General features: G+C 45.7%; 1 protein-coding gene across 1 annotated transcript in view; it reads right to left on the bottom strand.

The window, feature by feature from the left end:
* rgs9bp (regulator of G protein signaling 9 binding protein) overlaps positions 1-18289 on the bottom strand; it is a gene marked incomplete at both ends in the record, with an annotated part of 34916 nt that extends 16627 nt beyond the window's left edge. The window contains one exon of the mRNA XM_084325892.1: positions 18191-18289. Coding sequence (XP_084182018.1) covers positions 18191-18289 — 99 coding nt within the window. The remainder of the gene's footprint in view (positions 1-18190) is intronic.
* Between the last annotated feature and the right edge of the window lie 4124 nt (positions 18290-22413).

The following is a 22413-nucleotide window of genomic DNA, read 5'->3' as shown; positions in this document are numbered from 1 at the left end:
AGCCATCGATAAATAAACAATCAGCAATGTCTCGCTTCATGAATGGCCAGCAGTAGTACTGCTCCTAAAAAAACTATTTACAAACGTTAACGTTAAGCAGAGAGAGAGAGAGAGAGAGAGAGAGAGAGAGAGAGAGAGAGAGAGAGAGAGAGAGAGAGAGAGAGAGAGAGAGAGAGAGAGAGAGAGAGAGAGAGAGAGAGAGAGAGAGAGAGAGAGATTTCTTCAACCTCGAACCTAAATTCCTTAGCAACCCGTGTTACCAAGTAAACAAATCACGGAACGATAGCCTAGTACTACTAACGTTAGCTCCCAGAACGATAGCCAGTTAGCCCGCACCAGCCTAGTACTACTAACGTTAGCTGCCAGAACGATAGCCAGTTAGCCCGCACCAGCCTAGTACTACTAACTACTACTACTAACTACTAACTACTAACCTAGGATGGCTTAGAGTAGACGACAGAGTACAACAACTTGCAATGGGCCTGGTCTACAAGATACACTACACGACCAAGGTACCCATGTACATGTCAAAATACTTCCCAAAGGTCAGTGAATACCACGATCACAACACCAGAGGGAGCTCCACAAATCATGTTAAACCCAGATTCGGCTCAAATAAGGGACTAAACACGTTTCGCAATTATGCCACATCAATGTGGAACGCCCTACCCAAAGCTGTAAAGGAATGTGGATCACTACCCACTTTCAAAACCTCTCTCAAGGGACACCTACGGGAGACTGCAATTCAACACTGGCCCCTGTAAATATCCTAACCCAACCCCCTCCAATGTACAGTCATTTACCTAGTATGGTTTTGTCAATAGTTCAATGTACAATTGTGTTTGTTTGTACAGTGTCTCCTCCCCCCCCCCCTCAATGTACAGTGTTACTTGTTTATACAACGTCCAGGGCAGGAGAGCTTGATAAACGTGTATAATCCGCCATATAGCTTGTTAGCCAAGTGTTAGCTCAGCTGAGCTCGTCGACGTTAGCACAACACTCAACAAGTACATTCCTTTGTCCATTTCCGCTCGAACAGACTGCAAACTACCTGGCGTTCTATCGCCATGCTCTAAGACAAACTCTAACCTTAACCAACTTTGAAAGAGTGCCTAAGCTTAACAGTCTAAAGAACTTGCAGTCACGGCACGGCACGCTCTAAGACAAACAACAGTCCTAGTACCAGGAACCAAGCTAGAAGCTAGAATTGGAACATTAGAAATTGGATTCGGCCAATCAGAGATCGTCTCTGTGAAATTCTGCCATGGAAAAAAATACTGGCGTCGGCCAATCAGAGAGCGTCTCCGCGAAATGCGGCTATGGAAATTCTCACGGAAGTTCACGCTGCTTTCTAGACCGCTTCAAATCGCGCTCGGATTCCAACATAATAGTCATATTTCAACGCACAACGCCGTAGGCACTGATTGGCTGTGACGGAGACAGCGATCAAACTGTGACGCGCACTCAGAGCGCTATCGCGTATAGCCCGGGCCGAGAAAAAAAAAAAAAAAAAAAAAACGTGATGTCACTTCCTGCTCTGGAAAACGATGTTTTTTTTAATTTAGATAATAACGTTATATTGTGCATTGGAAATACAAACATACTTAAAATGAGTAAATATTATTAATTTTAAACATGTTTATATTATTTATAGGGCTATAAAACACAAAAACGAAAAAGTTTTATTGTCTTCTTCTCTGATTTAACAGCAGCTGGCCAGCAGGTGGGTCGGCGCCCTAGCGCCCCTAGTGGTAGAGCCGCCACTGCCTTCTATAAAGGCTGTGACCTCCAGCCCCTGTTTCTCTGTCTCCCCCTGCCCCTCGTGTTTCTCTCCCTTTCCTTGTGTTTCCACCCTGGTCCAGCAGATGTCCCCAGTGTGTCTCGTCAGTCATCATGGTTGAAAAATCTCAACAACACCCTATCACACTGGATGCTGTCGCTCCATTAACACTATCAGTGTCACTGGTTAACATGGATGGAAAAACATGGTTGAATGCCAGCACCCACTTCAATGATAGCGTTGTGAATGCATAATCTATGTCTTAAATTATGGCTATGTGTCTAATCTGCCCGTCGCTTATCAATGACTTGTTTGCAGTCAACATTGTCGAAACGGATTGTTTTTTTTAATCGGTTCATTTCCGTTTGATAGTATTTTGAAAAGCCCTCATTTTCTTGAAAGTTTCAGGAAAATATAAAGATTTCGTCATAAACGGCATTTACTGGAATATTCTGGCATACACAAAAAACATTGTAATTTTTCGGCCTATTTATGAATAGTTTTCAAATAAACGCTAGATTATCGATAGTATATGTGTACTTATGCACGCGAGAGAAGCGAGCTGAAAATATATTCTCTCATTTCCTGATCAGCGCGCACACACACACACACACACACACATGGGGCAAACGCTGATATCTTTGTGAAAACAGATCCGATTACCCCAAGACTGGTAAAAGAGATTCCTTACCTCAGATCAGATGTTCTCCAAAAAGATTATTCCAATTCCTGATCGCCATTCCAAATATAGATCGTGTTTATTGATTCAGCGCTGGGTACTGTAAATATGTATTCCACACTGTTTTCCGGCTCGGCAATCACTTCGGTCTCTTCAGATGCCTTGCCGGAAAAGTAAAATGAGGAAACTGGACCCCCCCCCCCCCCCCACCAGTCTAATCCAATGGGGTGCAGTTACACAGGGAGAGACGATAGGGGCGGTATTTTCCGAATGGAGCTCAGAGAGAGTTTGGACTCCAAACTCTCTCTGAGCTCCATTGGGAAAATACTTTGGAGCACTAGCGTGAGGCTCGATTGATGAAATATGAATTCAAATCGCTAATAAAAAAAAAGACAAACAAACGCTATATAGCGTTGCTGGCATTCAACGGGCGGCATGAACTAACGACAGAAAGCGTCCGTGCAGTGGTGTAGTGGCAAATTGACAGTAGGTCAAACGCTCCACGCGCGTGCACGCGCATGTGCACGCGCGTGCGCGCGTATGCACAGTTTTTTTTGGCACAGATTTAATTTTTTTTGCCTTGAAATAGAGAAGCTGAAAAAGGTAGCAGCGTATGAAACTTTTGTATCACAAACAGTACTGTATTTGCAAATCTGGTATATGTCATAAATGTATAGATGTAGCAGTACTGTCTATCTGTATGTCGTGTATGTCATATATGTTATGATGAATTGAAAATGGGGGACCCTGATGTAAACAAGACGAAAGTCTTTCTCTGGTCTGCATCCCCTTAACAATTGTATGTATTTAGCTGTACTGTACCCATTCTGCAATCTGTTAATAAAGTTTTCAATCAATCAATCAATCAATCAATCAATCAATCAATCAATCAATCAATCCCGCAGTGCAATACTCCAATTCAGCCATTGGGTGGGACGGTCATGTGACCCAAATCAGCCAATGGAAGCGAGGGTCCTTAAAGTGTGGGTCCTTAAAGTGTTGCGGTCCTGAGAGTGTTGGTGCTCTCGTCCTGCAGCTGGATACTATTGCCTCACAGCGCGGCCGTCAGCGCGCGGCCCAGAGAGCGCCGCTGGCTCTGCGGCTCTGCAGCTGCATGCTTCTCCGGGAGTCTGGTTGGATAATGCCATGTAAAAAGTTGCATGCCTGACATATCGGCATGTAACTCGAGAACCGAGGCACGGATTTTGGCGATCCAGATGGCATTCGAACGGCAACGAATATCGCTTTATTCGGTAATTTATATGTTCGGCGAAAAATGCAGCCCCGAGCCTTCAGATGCTCGCAAAGGGCCGTGAAACTGAAACTGAAACTGAAAAACAGTGAAACCCCGGACATTTCGATGAATTAATAAACCCCCACCGGACGCCCCGGACAGGGCGTGAAAAGAGGACATGTCCGGGCAAAAGAGGACGTTTGGTCAGCCTACTCTACCTGTGCTTTTGTTATGTAAAAACGGTGGCTGCGGGCCGATACTTAGTTACAACGAATGGGAACAGCGGAGTTTTGTGTGCGTGACTGCACATACACACGAACATATCCGTGCACGATTGCGCGTACTTCAGCCTCAGTGACCGAGGTAAAACGCCGTTATACCGCGTTATACCAGCACTGCACCGTTGCGTCCGTGGCACTCAAAGTGTTAAAGGTAAAAAAAAAATTTAAATCAAGTGACAAAATCTCCCCATGGTTAAATAATAGCAGTGTTGGTCAGACAAAGATAATCTGTAGAGCTGCTGAACGAAAATGGAGGAAAACCAAGCTCACAGTCCACTGCGATATATATAAGGAAGCCATGACTGCCTATAACAAAGAAATACGAGTGGCAAGAAAGGACTATTTTTCTAAGATTATCACAGAGAATGTTGGAAACTCTAGAATATTTCAAGTATTTTTTTTTTTACATAAACAACATACACAAATCTAAACCATTTTAATGTTGCTGTGGGACAAAGTGAGACTAGCCTCCAATCAAATGCCATGTATCTAGATATTATTATAATTACTATGTTTATATAGTGGATCATACAAATACAATAGATGTTTTGGAACTTTTGATATCATGTATTTCCCCTCAACAGGCCACAACTGGGCAACATTAAATTATGCTTGTTAAGCACTATACCAAAAATAAATAACAAATATATACTGATTGATTGAACATTTTAATTAACAGATTGCAGAATGGGTACAGTACAGCTCAATACACACAATTGTTAAGGGGATGCAGACCAGAGAAAGACTTGTCTTGTTTACATCAGGGTCCCCCATTTTCAATTCATGACATTTATGACATACACAACATACAGATATAAGAATCTAATCTAATCATCTAAACAAATCTAATCATGACATTTAAGACATGCATGACATACAGATATATATATCTCTGACTCTGAGCACCTGAAGACTGTGCTATTAAACCAGGAAGTGCAACACTATGTCAGCAGAGTAGAGCCTCCACTACTGCAGTGCAACACACAACTAACACAAGAGTGAACAAAAAACGCTCATGGACCCGCGGTCTGTCATTGACTGCTCGCTTGTGTTGTTCGTTGGATTCGTTTTGGATTATTTGGCAGTCAAACCAACTATTAAAACGTACGACTGAGTCGCTTGTGCTGTGGCTGTGTGTCAGACTCTGGAGGCACCCGCCCACCTCTACCTTTGATTGGCTTACCATGAGATTTTACTCAACCTCAGCCAATCGTGCGCTGAGGTTGGCTGAGAAGGACAGAATGCCTCTCGTCGCAGATATCTTTCTGATGAAAAAAAAAAGCTTCAAACATAGACAGTAACGCGCCGCATTTATTGGCAGTAAGATTGGAAGAGTGAAAAAACTAACGCTGTTAGTAACGCCGTTCTTTATAACACCGTTACTCCCATCGCTGTTCTTCAATAACAAAATTACTTCAATTAGAGCCAGCATTAGTCCTGAGACAAACATGGACACCATCAGCAAACCCTACGAAAAAGTAACCATAGGAAAATGTGCTTGCATTACATCAACTGAGCTTTACAAAACTGTCATGGAATGTACTCCTCCACTTCCTGTATTGACCCACAGCATTTTAAAAGCGAATATTCGAGAGTATTGCAAGTCATGTCCTAAATATTATAAATACATCGCTTCTGACAGGTATTTTCCCAGACGCATTCAAAACAGCTGTCGTAAGAGTAGACCCTTACTAAAGAAACCCAAACTAGACAGTAATGTACTAACCAACTATAGGCCGATATCCAACCTCCCATTCATCAGCAAGATACTTGAAAAAACCGTCTCAATACAAATAAACTCCTTTCTCAAAGAAAACAACATCATGGAGGAATTTCAATCAGGCTTCAGAATGCACCATAGCACTGAAATGTAAGGTTATGTATATAACCAAGTTCTGTGAGTTATGGTGACGCTCAGCATCATACTGCACTGTACTTCACTTCGTGCACAAGCACTGAATAAAAAATTCCACCATGTACCTTTACATCCCAACATTCGTCTGGCCACACCCCCATCCGCTTACCTTCATAAGCAGGTGTGTGGTCACCTACTCGCCTCCTTCCCAAACGTTCACCACAAGGCGAGATCAAGGGCCGCAGCGGCGTCTGATGCTGAGCGTCACCATAACTCACAGAACTTGGTTATATACATAACCTTACGTTCTGTTTTGTTATGGCTCTGCTCAGCATCATACTGCACAAGGGAGGCTGAGCGAGAGCCATAGCCCGACAAATGTACCCCGCTGAGGCCCCCCACAACCATCAGACCGGGGAGGACCGAGGCCCCCCCGACCCTCCCTAATGGAGGGTACCCCCCCTATTGGAGGCTTACGGGAGGGAGACGGATCCGACCGTGCGAAGAGGAACTCAAGCAACTCAACGCACAGGGTGAGCAGACCGTGGCTTGACCCCACGACTACACACACGCACAACCCGCATGCCACCCGGGAACGAACGGAAGGAACAACCCTCGTTACTGCCCCCAAAATCATGGGGTCAAGGCAACCCAACCCCGTGGCAAGGCTGTAGCAGCGGAGCGCGAAGGAAGACCCAGACCCACCGAAGGGACTGGATCCCCTGGAAAAAGGGGGCCCGGAGAGGTCAATGACGCCAGGCATCAAGACCCCACCAGGCGGTCACTTAGTGACACCGCCCCCCACATCGCCAGCGTATTCGGATAAGGCCCCTCCAAGAGCGGGCCCTTTCCCCCCAATAGCACACCGCCTGGCACACTGACCCTGCAGAACAGGCAGTCAGCATGGCTGTAAGCACTCAAAAAAGGTTAACCAACGGAAGCAGGCAGCGCACCGGGGAAAACCAGGCAGCAGGCTTTAACCTGAGCCTGGAGCACTGCGGACGAGACAGGCGCCAAAGGAGTCAGCTGAAAACAGCCCCCCCCCGGCGGAAGGGGCGTATGCTGGCGTTGTTGATCACCATGACAAAGCCTCCATAAAAAAAAACCCACCCAGAGGGGTCGAGGCAGAGAAGGCTGACATGATTGGCAGACGTCATGAACGTGCAGGGGCACACTCAACCGGGCAACCCGGGAGTTGACACTGCTCCAACATACCAGGGAATCAACTACCCTCTTGGTACAGACGGTGGTTGTTCCTATAACCCCTCAAGAAAAACTCCAAAACACACCTGCGGGTATGCACTGGATATACCGCAGTACAAGTGTTTAAGTTTTCAAAAAAGGGTTATCCCAGGCCTACGGTATCAACGAAACTTTACTTCGGACCGGGCCCGGCGGCTCGGGAAGCACAGGGTTACCAGAGGAGCTCCAAAAGACCACCCCAACAGCCCCCTCTTCGCCATGCGTGAGAGAGGAGCGAAGAAAAGAGAACCAGCCCCTTATGATAGTGCAGAGTACCACATGTACCCAACAAGGGTCTCCATAATGCCTAACCTTGTGACACCCGGGCCGACCCGGCATTTTTCCCCCCTGAAAAAAACCCAAGTCCCTCAGGGTACCAGAACAGCAGATCTGCATCCCCGGCGGACAAACGGGTTAACTGACCTGGACCAGCGTGACCAGAACCAGTCCCGTGCCCTAACCACTCCGACATGCCTACTTCAGGAGAAGGGGCAGATATGCGTGTTGATCTAAAACATGAAAAGAGGGCGCCACCCAGACGGGCCGGTGTGAACCGTGCTCAGTGGCCCACCCCAAGGGCGTGAGACCCCTCTACCTATGTCCTGATCTATTCCGTTAACATCCCCCAGATATGAACGAGAATCCGTCGAGAACCAGTAATAGGCTCTCGGAAGAGGAAAAAACCTCCATCCCAGTTGCTTTATAAAAACGCTGTTTTAACAACAAGCAACCAAGGCGTACTAGCTACCCGCATGATTCTTATCAGAAACACCCCGAGCTAGCACCATGCATGCGTCGGGACACAACCACATCAATGAACAGTCTATCAGACCCCCCATTGAATCCTCAAGGCGCCTGGGAGAACGACAAGAAGGGTGTGGTGCTTCATATACTCCACACTCTTTTATTAAAAAGAAAAGAAACACCGACTGACATGAATCCCATTTGACACAGCTGAGGATAAAAACTGTTTACATTTTTATATCCTGTCATCCCCACCACAGAGGATAGACGGAACTCCCCAGAGAGACTTCCCACGTGAGTCATAGAGTGAAAAAGCCATGGTAATCTTGAGTCATGTGACCAACCGACTCAAGTTACACACATATCGAGCGTAGTGGAACCGTAATTCCTACGCTCTATCCTGACACTTTGACAACAACAGACCGTACATACGGGTCTAACTCACGGAAGCCATCGTCAATAGCAACGTGCGTAGTGACGTGTGCTATGACGGGGGGAAACCCAATACTCAACGCCTGTTAATAGGAGCAGAGTCAGGGAAACCCTTCCCCACCCCCACCCCTTCCCTGCCAAGCCGCCTAACGGCTTGGCCCTGACTGGACTAATAAGAGATGAATAAACCCCCTGACCAATCAGAAGAGGGAAGGAGGGGTTTATTCGGTACCCCCTCACAAGCCCTTCCCTTGCAGGCAACAACAACTTTAGCCACATGATACCTTTAGTAGCAATGCTAATGAATAGCGCAAGCTAATACAATGCACGCTAACCACAGACAACTGTGAACAGGGTTTACAACAAAACCAAGTCGCGTGTGTGTGTGAATCCTACACCCGCATCCATGTTGAAACACAGAAAAACACTGATAGAGAGAGAGAGAACGGCTGAGCCGTGGTACGTGTTCATACGAGCATTACTGCAAACCCAACACAACAGTGTTGTAGCTCAACATCACTGTGTAAGCAACAGAACATACAAGTAGCCTCTACCTTTATGTGGAGACTCAAGCCGAGGTAGAAAAAAACCTTTTTTCAACCGAGTGTAGGCTGCAGGCCTTGCATAAGCTCTTAACATGAACGTAACCCTCCTATCAACCCATACTAGTGAAGATTCACACTTTGCAACCCCATCATATGTTTGGTGAAGAAACACACAGTTTGTTATAAATAAATTTAGAGGGGACTCTTTATTTTTGAACAATTTATAATATGTTTAGGGCCGGGAAGGGAAACAGAGGGGACCGCAGGGGAAAAAAGTCACTGGGTCTAGCGACGCCTGCCGCCTCGAGCCGCTCGGGATTTTCCACCCCGGGGAGCACTGGAGGGACGGTAAGCAATCGGCGGCTGGTCTCGACGGTCCCTAACGTCGCCTCCGGGCGTAGATGGGCCGGCTGTAGCGGAGGCGCCCTCTCTCCTCCTGGCCTTCTTCTTCGAAGGACCAGCAGTGGCGATGGTGGCAGCAGCAGCCACGGCGGAAGACGATCGACGACGTGGCAGCCGTCTGACTCCACCGGCGACATCGGGAGGGGGAAAATGAGGTTGGAGCACGGAGCGTTCCTCCTGCATCTCTCTGCACGTCGAGGTCATCAACTGCAGGGCCTTCCCGAACAGTCCAGCATCGGAGAGGGGTGCCGTCAGGAGTGGAAGTCTCTTCTTCTCCGGTACACGAGCCTGCTCCAGCCAAAGGTGGCGCTGGACCAGAGTTGCCAAGGCGCGCACTTTCCCAGCGGCTATAGCCTGCGGCTGAGTCAGATGCAGGATAGCTCCTGCCGCCTGGGAGAGCTGGTCATGTTGTACATCACTCTGCTCCATGCCGCCCGTCAATATCCCGGACATGAATCTTGCCAGCTGCGCGATGTTAGACGCGGCAGCTAGAGATTGTGTTCCTGAGATGAATGACTGGTCACTCCAGTATGCCAACCGCCTCGCCGATTTCCCTTGGGGAACCGGCTTCCGTAACGGTTCCCACACCACCTCCGGACAAAGGAGCGCGGCCATCGGCCTATCAAGCCGTGGCACACCCTCTCTCATACCGTCGACCAAACCCGCCACCCGCGTGACTTGCACGTAGGCGGGGGTGAGGCCTATGATGTGGGAAACCACCTGGCCCTGACGAACATAGGCCGCCATTGAGGGGAAAAATGGGTAGACAACGTCCACCCCTCTCACTGGGCGATGCTGCCATAGATGACCTATGAGATCATCAGGGACAGGAACAGGCAGTGGCTGCGGCAGCGGCACGCCGTTTGCGACTGCCGCCACCGCCATGAGCTCGGGAAATAAAGCCCGCAGTTCCCCCTGCAGACTTTCCTCCACCGAGCCCGCATCCCTCACATACAGCAGGCTTCCACTGGTCAAGGAGCCACACTCCGATGTGGCTGATAGCAGGGCATCCCGCCGACGAGTCAGAGGTTCTTCTCCAACATCTTCAAACGAGGCGCCCCAAGGAGAATCTCACCCCCCTCCAGTGTTACCTGAGCGGGCGGGAGAGCTGTCTCCACCGGGCCTTCAAACCAGAACCCGTCCGCCTCTATCATGTAGTCCTCTGTTTCCATCGGGCATGTAGAGACCGACGCATCCTCACTTGGCTCCAGCAACTCACCAAAACCGGGCCGTTCACATCTGCAAGCCACTATCTTGCGACGGGAGCGAGCCGACGCAAAAAGTTTGCGTCTCAAATCCCCTGGAACCAAAGGAACCGGCCGCCCAACAGCAGACGATTCCTCGGAAACAGAGGAACCAGAGCCGGAACCAGGCCATTGCACAGGTGACGGCACCGGTGCACCAGCTCCTTGGAGAGGCAAACTACCCATCGGACGCTTACCGGGCGTGGCTGTCAACCACGAGAGAGGTAACAGCCCCGCTCCAGGACGTACGACGGAGGCGGAAATGGAGAACCGCTGGTGAAGAGTGGCGTTGCGAACACGACTCTCCGGAGTAGACATTATGACTTAGGTTTTTCTATCGAAAATATATGAGAGAAGAAAAAAATAAGCACAATGTAAACACGTCTCAACTTTCTTCAGCTAACAACCTCGTCAAGTGGGGATCTACCGAAGGCACTTCCTTGTGGTGAAAGTGAAGAAGGAGGCGAGTAGGTGACCAGTGACCACACACCTGCTTATGAAGGTAAGCGGATGGGGGTGTGGCCAGACGAATGTTGGGATGTAAAGGTACATGGTGGAATTTTTTATTCAGTGCTTGTGCACGAAGTGAAGTACAGTGCAGTATGATGCTGAGCAGAGTGTCGAGTACAGTTGGGAACAGAGCAGGTGACAGGAGAAGTGACTTGTCCCAAAACAGAGTAATCCAAGTGACTGAATCTTCGGTGTAAATACACACTGTGAGTAATGTCCCAACAACAAATCCACGTGATAGAATCTTCGGTGCTAAAACACACTGTGAGCGAAGTCCCAATAATAATCCAAGTGATAATATCTTCGGTGTGAATACACACAGTGAGCGAAGTCCCAATAATAATCCAAGTGATAATATCTTCGGTGTGAATACACACAGTGAGCGATGTTCAAGCAAATATTATCCCAAATGAACAATCCAAAAAGCAGGCACAGGGTGAGTGACAGTCTGACAAAAAGCAGGATCTCTTCAGTGTTTAACAACACACGAAAAACGAATAGGGTCAAAGACAGTCTAGCAAAACTCACCCAGGCGCTGTGCGTAAAGAGAGCAGGATCAAACAGGGCGAGCGCGTCGCCACGGGGAACGGGTTGTCCAAGCGGAATACTTCTTGAATATCCTGGGAGGCAAAGCACAGGGGAAAACAGCAGGCAAGGAAGGAACGGTGAATGCTGATGATATATCAAAACGATCCAACAACACTTGATGGGGAATCGGGGTATATATAATCAGAGGAATGCTTAATGACAAGCTGTGACAGCTGCGGGATGAGATTGACAAGCGTGTGGTTGGGGAAGCACCAATCAAACGGCGTCTACGGGAAGAAGCGTGTGAATAGGAGAATGCAATTGATTAACAGAAAACTAAAGGAACAGAGCGAGTAGGCTTAAAGGAACAGAGCGAGTAGGTGAGCAACGGACAAAACCTCACAAAATGTCTGGTAAACACACTTAGATTAGTTTGATATGAAGTAAAATTAGGCCTGTTTACATTGTAGTAATAATTCTGAATTCATATTAAACTGTATAAAAGCATATTATTAATGAACGCTAGAGTATAAACTTAAATCCTCTACAGAATAAGATTAGTTTTCACTTAAGGTGAAAATAGGCTTAATGATAAGAAATGTGTTTAAGTATGATATCTTTGGGTTCGTGTAATTAAGGGTAATTCAAATATAGATATTATGAAATGAATAAATGCAAGTATTAGGTTGTTAGATGATGGTTATTCTTTGACTGGGAAACAAAGGAAAGTATATAGTTGGCTGTGTAAGGACAGCCCCTGTTTGCATTAAAACGTAGAGAGGCTGTGATTGGAGAACCACAGCTGCTGATGTCATCACACAGAGACGCTGGGCCTTGGGATATAATGGGATGTTGTGGTGGTGAGGGAGGACTCTGAACCCAACTCACCAAGGAGGAACCACACCCCAAGATCTACACACCAACGTGGGCAGAGGAGCAGAAGAACAAAGGACATCACTTTTGGAGGGAAAAACAGAACTATGCTTTGTTCACTAGCCAAGAGAACAAAGCCATCAACAATTTATCAACTATCATTCATTAATCTGATTTCTTAGATAGGGCGAGAGCGGCATAGTGCTCCGGTACCTTGAATCTTTTATAGCATTCTTTATTGTAATTTGTATACACTCTTAACTTTGATTAAACAGCTGCTGTTAACTACCCTCTTCCCTCCTGATTCCTTCTGCTGCACCGCTGAGCGTCATAACAAAGACCCTCCAGTCTTTGTTTAAAGTATTTCTCAGGCTTTAAAGGTCAGGAATCACAACGCAGAGCAGAGGAGATTAGGTTCTGATACAGAACCTAACCATTTAGCTTGGGAATATACTACACTACCTTGCAAATTCTCTAGTCAACTATGTGCCTCCTAGAACATTGCGATCATCTACTACTGGTCTATTGAAGGTTCCAAGTCACAGTCTAAGGAAAATAGGGGATGCAGCCTTTGCAAACTATGCACCAAATTTATGGAACACACTACCTATGGACATTAGGGAAGCTAGATCTCTTAATATTTTCAAAAATAAGCTAAAAACATACCTCTTCACCATAGCCTTCTAATACTCTCTAGTACTATTTTACTCTGTCCATTCTATTGCATAATAAAATGTTACTATATATTCTATTCTACTATTTTATTGCACTGAATTATTTTGCTCTGTCTATAACTTTTTATTACAGGTTCAAAACGGTCAGGTATTAAACTGTGTGGGTATCAAACAAGAGACTGTGTAGGACTCAGGCCTAGAACTGCACCCTGAGAGAGGGAACTGTGCCCTGAGAGGGAGGTTTGCCCTGTGTCTGAGTGGGAGGTTCGAAGGGTCAAAGTGGGTATAAAACAGGAGGGAAGACTGTCAAGTTTTAAACTGTGGATACCAAACAGAGAAGGTAAAGACGACTTTGAATTGTTGAACAGTAATCCAGAACTATTTTATTGCACTGTAAAAAAAATAATAATAATTATAATTATCCATTCTATTCTACTATTTTATTGCACTGCACTATTTTACTCTTACTCTTTTTATTATTGTCTATTTAAAACTGAATCAAACCATAAACAAGGTGGCCTGTTGGGATGTTAGATCCTAATGTGAAAAACTGTGATTTTATATGTCTGCACTTTATGTGCTCATTTTAAGCTTGTCTTTTTTCTGTTGTGAAGCACTTTGAGCTGCCGTTTCTGTATGAAAGGTGCTATACAAATAAAGTTTATTATTATTATATTATTATTATCACCCCCAGCTGTTGTCTGTCAGTCTTGATTCTCACCTTTGTATTAAAGTTCCATTCCCTTAGTCAGTCATTATCTTGTTGTACTGATCACGTTACCCCAGTGTTTCTCCAGTGTTTGTCTTTTTCTGTTACCAATTTAGCCATTTTGTGTTTCTGTATCCTAGCTGCCAGACTTTCATCATTAAATACATCATATGTTGGGTTTTTCTTCTGTCATCTGCTTCCTGTATGTGTCCAGCACTTGGGGCGTTACCACAAACCCTTACACCCAGGCCTGGACTGGCCATCTGGCATACCGGGCATTTGCCAGGTGGGCCGACGCATCTTTGGGCCGTTATGATTTGATCAAATAAAAAAATAAAAAAAGTATTTATAAAAAAAATATATATGCGGCTCTCGGCGTTGCTACCAGCTTGGCTGGTCGTTCATACTAATACAATTGGCAGTATTAGGGGGTGGGAAGCTGGTGGGTGGGGATCGGACGTTGTGGACAGCGACTCCTACAGGTCGGTTGGTGCGCCTGCGCAGTAGAATCAGGAAGCGACGGGGGCGGCGTGTCCCTCCCACGCAGACCCTCGCCGCTGAGAGATCGCGCTGTGCAGGTGAAAAGATGCGACGGCTGCCTCCTCGTGTACCGGAGGGGACACGTGATGCAAGGCTTCGTCCACATTGCAGCCGCCTTGTGGGAGGCATGGCCTAACAATGTTCGAGACAGGGGAGGGTAGAATTGGACAATACGAAATTGGGGAAGGGAGAAAATAGAAAATGGGGAGAAAAAGTAGATAAAAAAAAATATATATATATATTTTTTTTAACGTTTTTTTTATTTATGTTTGGTCAACGACCGGCCCACTACTAGGCTAGGACAGCGGCCCATTGGTACTGACTGACACTGGGCTGGCCCAATCACATCTCTTACTAAGCACCCCCCCGCCAGTCGTGCTGGTACATGACTGAGCACACACTCATGCTGCACACGCCCACACTTATGGCCACTAAGGAAAGGTCACTTTAAAAATAGTATAGTATAACCTGAGACTGTATAAAATAGCAATGTACAGAAAGACACAGTGCCTCATCCGTAGCTAACAGTGTATGCACTACCACAGGACCTAGCATGTCCTCCATGCTCTGTAAATAACGTATGTACAAATATCGATATGCCCTACTATGTTACTGATTATTGCACAATGTTTTATTGGATTCCATTATATGTTGTTATTACTGTATTGCACATCGTTGCGGGCAAGACCACCCGCATTTCATTGTATACTTGTATGCCGTAACAAATAAAACTCTTGACTTGACTTGACTTGACTTGAGATGGGCCTGTGGTACATGACTGAGAGGGGGCTGTGGTACATGACTGAGAGGGGGCTGGTACATAACTGAGAGGGGGCTGGTATACATGACTGAGAGGGGGCTGGTATACATGACTGAGAGGGGGCTGGTATACATGACTGAGAGGAGGCTGGTACATGACTGAGAGGGGGCTGGCTGGTACATGACTGAGAGGGGGCTGGTATGACTGAGAGGGGGCTGGCTGGTATATGACTGAGAGGGGGCTGGTACATGACTGAGCGGGGGCTGGCTGGTACATGACTGAGAGGGGGCTGGTATACATGACTGAGATGGGGCTGGTACATGACTGAGAGGGGGCTGGTATACAGGACTGAGAGGGGGCTGGTACATGACTGAGAGGGGGCTGGTATGACTGAGAGGGGGCTGGCTGGTATATGACTGAGAGGGGGCTGGCTGGTACATGACTGATAGGGGGCTGGCTGGTACATGACTGAGAGGGGGCTGGCTGGTACATGACTGAGAGGGGGCTGGTACCATGTATTGTGCATCATTGTAGGTCAAACCATTAAAAGGTTAATTTCCACGGCAGCCATTTTGGCTTTTGGTCTCTCACATTTTTTTTTAAATACACCCCGGCTAAATTTGTTTATTAACCATCCTAGATGACAAATCCATTGAGAAACAAAGTGCCATAGATGATCCAACTACTAGGTCCATATCATATCATCATAATATTATTTAAAAAATCATTAGGATAAGGGTTCCCTTGATAAAGATGCATGAAAAGGCTGTATAATATACAACACCTGTAGCTCAACTGCAAAAACAGCTTTTTTTATTTGATTAGATTTGTATTTGGAAATTAAAAACACATCATAAAAACAATTTATCTTGACCAATTTGTATTCCTGAGGATATCACCTAAAAGCATTCATTAAAACACTTATTTCCAAGGTGGTCCTCGATGGAAGACATAAAAACACAGCACATATAGCCTACTCAACTGCACATTTTTGCTCAACTGCAAAACTGTATGCCTACTTATGTATTAGCCTACAGGGAAAGACACATTCACAACAGGCAGCAAAGTTTATTTTCAGCCAAGTATGGTAATACGGTAACTATTAGGATATATATGGTATGGATTACTTACTCTTATAACTTATTACTATCTGTGGTAGCTCTAGTCTCCACCTACACAAATTGTTTTTGTGCTGTCCATTGATCATGCACCTTCACATGGTAGGCACATTAACTGTAGGTCAAACTCCCCAAACAAACAAGCACACCATTGATTTAATTGCCATATAAATCACATACAAAGATCTAACTATTACTCCTCTCTGAACATGAATATAAAACAAGAAGGTGATCTATTAACTGTGTAAACCTTATGCAATATTCATCATTGATATTTGAATACTTGAAATCTGTATGAACTGAGTAGTTAGTATCAAATGAAATAAAATGGAACAGCTCCATGCATTCATTGAATAAACAACTATTTGCTCATTACCAGTATGGTATTGTTTAAATTGTACAGCTTTTTGCACATCTTTGTCAGGAAATTCCAACAATTCTGGACCTGAATGTACCAGTTAATTGTAATCATCTCTCTCTCCTTATGTCTAGTCAAGCCAGGTTGTGGAGGAGAGACAGGGAGGAACAGGTTATAGACTACTTTGCCCATCCTGAGCCTGCTATGATGCAGGTGTTTTTACATCACCACCCAAAACAAGATTCAGCCAAGAGCGAGTGAGTACACTGGTCCACTTGCACTGGTCCACTTGTCCATGGCACTTAATACTACCCAGATTTGTAGTGGTTTTGGGGAATAGTACAGTAGGTACGCATATTTAAGGGGACCGCAAGGATGGTGTACTGCCGGGTGGTGTCCGACCAATTATGGTGGGCCGGTCTGGGCCAAAAATGCCAGGGCCGATTTTTGGTCCCAGTCCAGCCCTGCTTACACCTTCACAGTAGAGGAGAACATCAATTGGAGATAAGAAAGGGATGTTTCTATAGGACAAGAGATCCAAATAGGATCTTCTCTCCACACCATTTCTGGAACACAAGCCTCTTCTGTGTACACACAGTGGTAGTGGAAGGAGTTAAAAACACAACTAAAATAACGCAAAAGTCAGGGCCAGAACAATAATGTTCTCTTTTTCAGCAACGTTGGGCCTTTCCACTGAGGCGGGTTTCAACTGGTACAAAACAGCCTGCAGACCACAGCTGGGCCCACTGGGGAAAGCTAAACTACGTGCAGCCAGGTAGATAGAGGTTGCAACCAGGTCATGAATGTATTAGGGAAATCTCCCTAATCTATAGATGGATCTATTATGAAAAAAACGTTTATAGGCTTAGCCATTTATGTCATAGCCATGTAGTGTAGCTACATAATAGTAGACCAGACACACTGCACACACGAATAGGTCAGAGACGAGAATCACTATAGTTGGTCGTTTTTGGCATTATTTCCATACAGAGCTCTCGGAATGGATCTGAAGATGCACTGGACCAAGACAATTCTTTTCAGTCAAAGTGCTTTTTTACCCACAGGGTAAAATGTGCTCATGTGTAATGTCTAAAATATTCACCTAGGAGATCAAGTAGAATGAAGCCTTGCCAATGTATTCAGCTGTTTAAAATCACTTGTGCCAGCATAGTGTAGAATATGAATTGGTATTTTGATAGCAATGACAGAATAACTCAAATGCCTAAAATAGCTGACATATTGAAACACACTTGGGTACAGATTACTCTGCATCACTAGTTTCTCAACTAACCTGATCATGTATTAACTGTATGTATTTAATTTAATAAATGAATAAATCAGGCTGCATATAATGTACAAAGTATGCGATGGAGACATGCCCCCTAACCCTGACACCTCCACATACACACACCACCACCACAACACACACTGAATTAAACTTCACAGTATAAAAAATATTGATGCACAGATGGATAGGTGGACAGGTACAGCCACAACAACAAGGGTCTGGCTCCACCTTTAATCATAGGGGGAAAGATGGAATGACAGAGGCAGGTTGCATACAAACACTCTCTATAGCAGACAGATTTTCTGGAATTCTAAAGTATTCTAGTTCAAACCAGTGAACCGGAGCAGCTATTGAATTCTTGTAGTTGAAAACGGTGAACCTGGAAGCATCTCACCTTTATTAAAGCATCCACCAGAGCCTTGCTGTCGGTCGAAGTGATGCCCGTGCCGGCTGAGCCGTCATCGCCCACTTTGTTGTTGTTTAAAAGTGGCATGAGGATTCTGCGTCCAGCGCCTCGGACTCTGTCCCAGGCAGACAAGAGTTTGGCCCAGCTACACTACCCTGCTCCCCTTTCTCTCCCCGGGGAAGATGCTTCATTCAGTTGCCCCGCAGCTGGAACAGGGCTCAGTCCCGCGGGCCGGTTTGGGCTGTACGATAACGCTACAGCATTCCTCTCCAACAGCTCTCGAGTAAATTACAGGTAAGAATCATGTCTCAAAATACAAAATTAAATAGAAAACTCTAATAATTCCCCCCAAAAAATTCAGCAGTGGCAAGAGTTTGAAAAAGTGTCCAGCATACTGCTATAACAAGCTCTAAGCAATGGTGATAATCCCGCTATTGACCCCTATGCACTGACGCAAGCTGGCCCGAGCAGCTAATCTCATTAACTATCACCCAGACCAGGGGATAGTGAAGCAGCTGACTGTCCCCTCCAGCCACTACAATGGTCCTCTCACTGACGAAGGAGGCTGGGTCTAGGGACTTCATGCATGACCACTTCCCCCACCCATTCACTATACTGTAAACGTCATAAGGCTACATTAACGTGAAGGTTTTTTCTAGCATGGTGAAAACAAAAGCTGATCCTGATTTGTTACACTACACAGCCTGATCAATATTATATTTTTTTGGTAATTTTATTTATATTTTTCAACGTTTCAGTACCAAACATGCAAACAGAAACAACAGGAAAAGGAAAAATAAATAACAAACAAAATACATTTAAATAACAAAAAAAACTAAAAGGTTTCATTCTTCATTATTTTCTCTCTGTATTTTACAGTCACACAAAGTTTGTCCTCATCGGCCTCACCAACTCCCACCATCTCCTCCATCTCTCCTCAAACCTTTCCTTCTGTAGTAGCCTAGTGACAATGCCCCCACAATTTTGAGATACCCCTACCGGAGGTAGAACAAAACACAAGCATGTTTTTCCTCATCTCTAAGGTCTCCCATATGTGAAATGGATTCTTGTATACAAATATTTTACTGCAAAACTTGTTAAATTGATAGATATTGTTATACACCCCCAAAGGAAGAAATTACCAAAATATAGGCTGGCCGTATGGGAGTTGAGACATATAAACTCATGTAGATTAATAATACAAGGTCCAAGAGCTTTCAAACTTGACATGCTAGCAGTCAGACAGTTGCTTAACCTAATAGAAAAACCTGGATGTGAATATCTTTATGCATGTAGGAAATATATACCTATGTACACATACTTAAAATAAGCGGAAATGTAAAAAATTTATATCTATGCAGAATGTTCTCGTTTACTTTGTAGTAGCTCTGCCATGGATTGTCATAGAAACACAGATGAGGGCTTTTTCGGAAAGGTGTGGTTGTGCTGAATCCAGCAATACCACATGTGTAAATATAGCATGCATGGTCAGGGAGTTACATCAGTAAATGTATGAGGTGTCCTAAATGAAAGAAAATGAAACATTGACATAATGAAGTCTTCAGTCCAAAGCCCATTATCAGTGGTGAGAAGCATGTTGACAAATTCAATGTTACTGCAAAGTAGTTACTTGAGGTAATGTGCTGGTCTATAATGTTAATATATTTATGATACATTTAATAAATTATACATTTCATATGATACATTTTATGATACTTCATATGAAAGTATTCAATCTACTGCGTTCTGAACCCCCTGCTGTATTCACTGTACACACATGACTGTGTGGCCAGGTTCAGCTCCAACTCCATAGTGAAGTTTGCGGACGACACATGGTGGTGGTGGGGCTGATCTCTAATAATGACGAGAAGGCCTATCGGGAGGAGGTTGGATTTGGAAACAGCACGGCACAGGACAGGAAGGCCCTCCAGAGAGTGGTGCGCTCAGTAAAGTGTACTACGGGTATTGCACTACCACCCCTGCAGGACTTATATAACAGGAGGTGAAAATCCAGAGCCTAACATTGCCTAATCCAGAGCCTAACATTGTTTGTCAAACAGTGTTGAACTTGAGTGCTAGACTTGAGTGCATATTAGCATAGTAGGTAGTGACATAGGCAAGGTAGATTCCTTAGTAGCAGAGTGCATAATAGTAAAAGACAGTACAAAGGTTAGTAGTTTATTTTATTTGAATTTCAGATATTGATTTCCGGTTAACCGTGTGTAGTGTGGTAGTGAAAGGTTAGCCTTCTGTAGTGTGGTAGTGAAGAGTAATGGACCTGCAAAGTTTATGTTTGATTGATTGAAAACTGTTCACATTCTGTGTGTTAGAAAAATATTAGCTAAAACTGTACCAGTATTTTGAACTATGAAAAATGGTGAAAATTACAAAAGGCTTATTTCCCATTTTGCCTGTCAAACTCTTATGCATAAGGAATTTACATGGTCCAATAAATTACAGATTGGAGCTTTAAATTAAGTGTCTCTCTGCTGGGGCGTAATGATAGACTCTCTCATACACAAATCACTGAACAATGATGCACTTAGTGAATTAGAACCTGCGGAGGACACTTTGGTCCAATAAAGATCCTTTTGTGGTTTAGTATTCCTCAGGCTGTGGATAATGGATGACTTCATAATCACCCGGCTCTGGTGAGGTTAACAAGTGCGTCGACCTTGAAGGCCCCTAAGTGACTTTTCAATGAACGCTGCCCACACAGACTTTTGAATACATGCTAGCTTCCTTTACTGTGCTATGTTGAATTGAATACAGAATATGTAAGGTTATGTATATAACCCAGTTCTGTTAGTTATGGTGCGCTCAGCACCTAGTTGCACTGTACTTCACTTCGTGCATAAACACTGAATAAAAAATTCCACCATGTACCTTTACATCCCAACATTCGTCTGACCACACCCCCTTCCGCTTACCTTCATAAGCAGGTGTGTGGTCACCTACTCGCCTCCTTCCCAAACTTTCACCACAAGGCGAGATCAAGGGCCGCAGCGGCGTCCTAGGTGCTGAGCGCACCATAACTAACAGAACTGGGTTATATACATAACCTTACGTTCTGTATCGTTATGGCTTCGCTCAGCACCTAGTTGCACAATTGCACCATAGCCCGACAAATGTACCCCGCTGAGGCCCCCCACAACCATCAGACCAGGGAGGACCGAGCCCCCCGACCCTCCCTAATGGAGGTTACCCCCCCTATTGGAGGTTCACGGGAGGGAGACAGATCCGACCGTGCGAAGAGGCACTCAAGCAACTCAACGCACAGGGTGAGCAGACCGTGGCTTGACCCCACGACTACACACACGCACAACCCGCATGCCACCCGGGAACGAACGGAAGGAACAACTTCGTTACTGCCCCCAAAATCACGGGGTCAAGAGGAACCCAACCCTGTGGCAAGGCCGTAGCAGCGGAGCGTGAAGGAAGACCCAGACCCACCGAAGGGACTGGATCCCCTGGAAAAAGGGGGCCCGGAGAGGTCAATGACGCCAGGCATCAAGACCCCACCAGGCGGTCACTTAGTGACACCGCTCCCCACATCGCCAGCGTATTCGGATAGGGCCCCTCCAAGAGCGGGCCCTTTCCCCCCAATAGCACACCGCCTGGCACACTGACCCTGCAGAACAGGCAGTCAGCATGGCCGTAAGCACTCAAAAGGTTAACCAACGGAAGCAGGCAGCGCACCGGGGAAACCAGGCAGCAGGCTGTAACCTGAGCCTGGAGCACTGCGGACGAGACAGGCGCCAAAGGAGTCAGCTGAAACAGCCCCCCCGGTGGAAGGGGCGTATGCTGCCATTGTTGATCACCATGACGAAGCCTCCATCAAAAAAAACCCACCCAGAGGGGTCGAGGCAGAGAAGGCTGACATGATTGGCAGACGTCATGAACGTGCAGGGGCACACTCAACCGGAGAACCCGGGAGTTGACACTGCTCCAACACACCAGGGAATCAACCACCCAGTTGTTACCATAGGCGGTGGTTGTTCCTATAACCCCTCAAGAAAAAAGGGGTTATCCCAGGTCTACGGTATCAACGAAACTTTACTTCGGACCGGGCCCGGCGGCTCGGGAAGCACACAGGGTTACCAGAGGAGGTCCAGAAGACCACCCCAACAGCCCTCTCCCCGCCATGCGCGAGAGAGGTGCGAAGAAGAGAACCAGCCCCTTATGATAGTGCCAGGTACAAAAGAGTACCC

This window comes from Notolepis coatsorum, assembly GCF_963971535.1.
Source record: "Notolepis coatsorum genome assembly, chromosome: 12".
Lineage (NCBI taxonomy): Eukaryota > Metazoa > Chordata > Actinopteri > Aulopiformes > Paralepididae > Notolepis > Notolepis coatsorum.
This window is presented reverse-complemented; position numbering and strand designations above follow the sequence as displayed.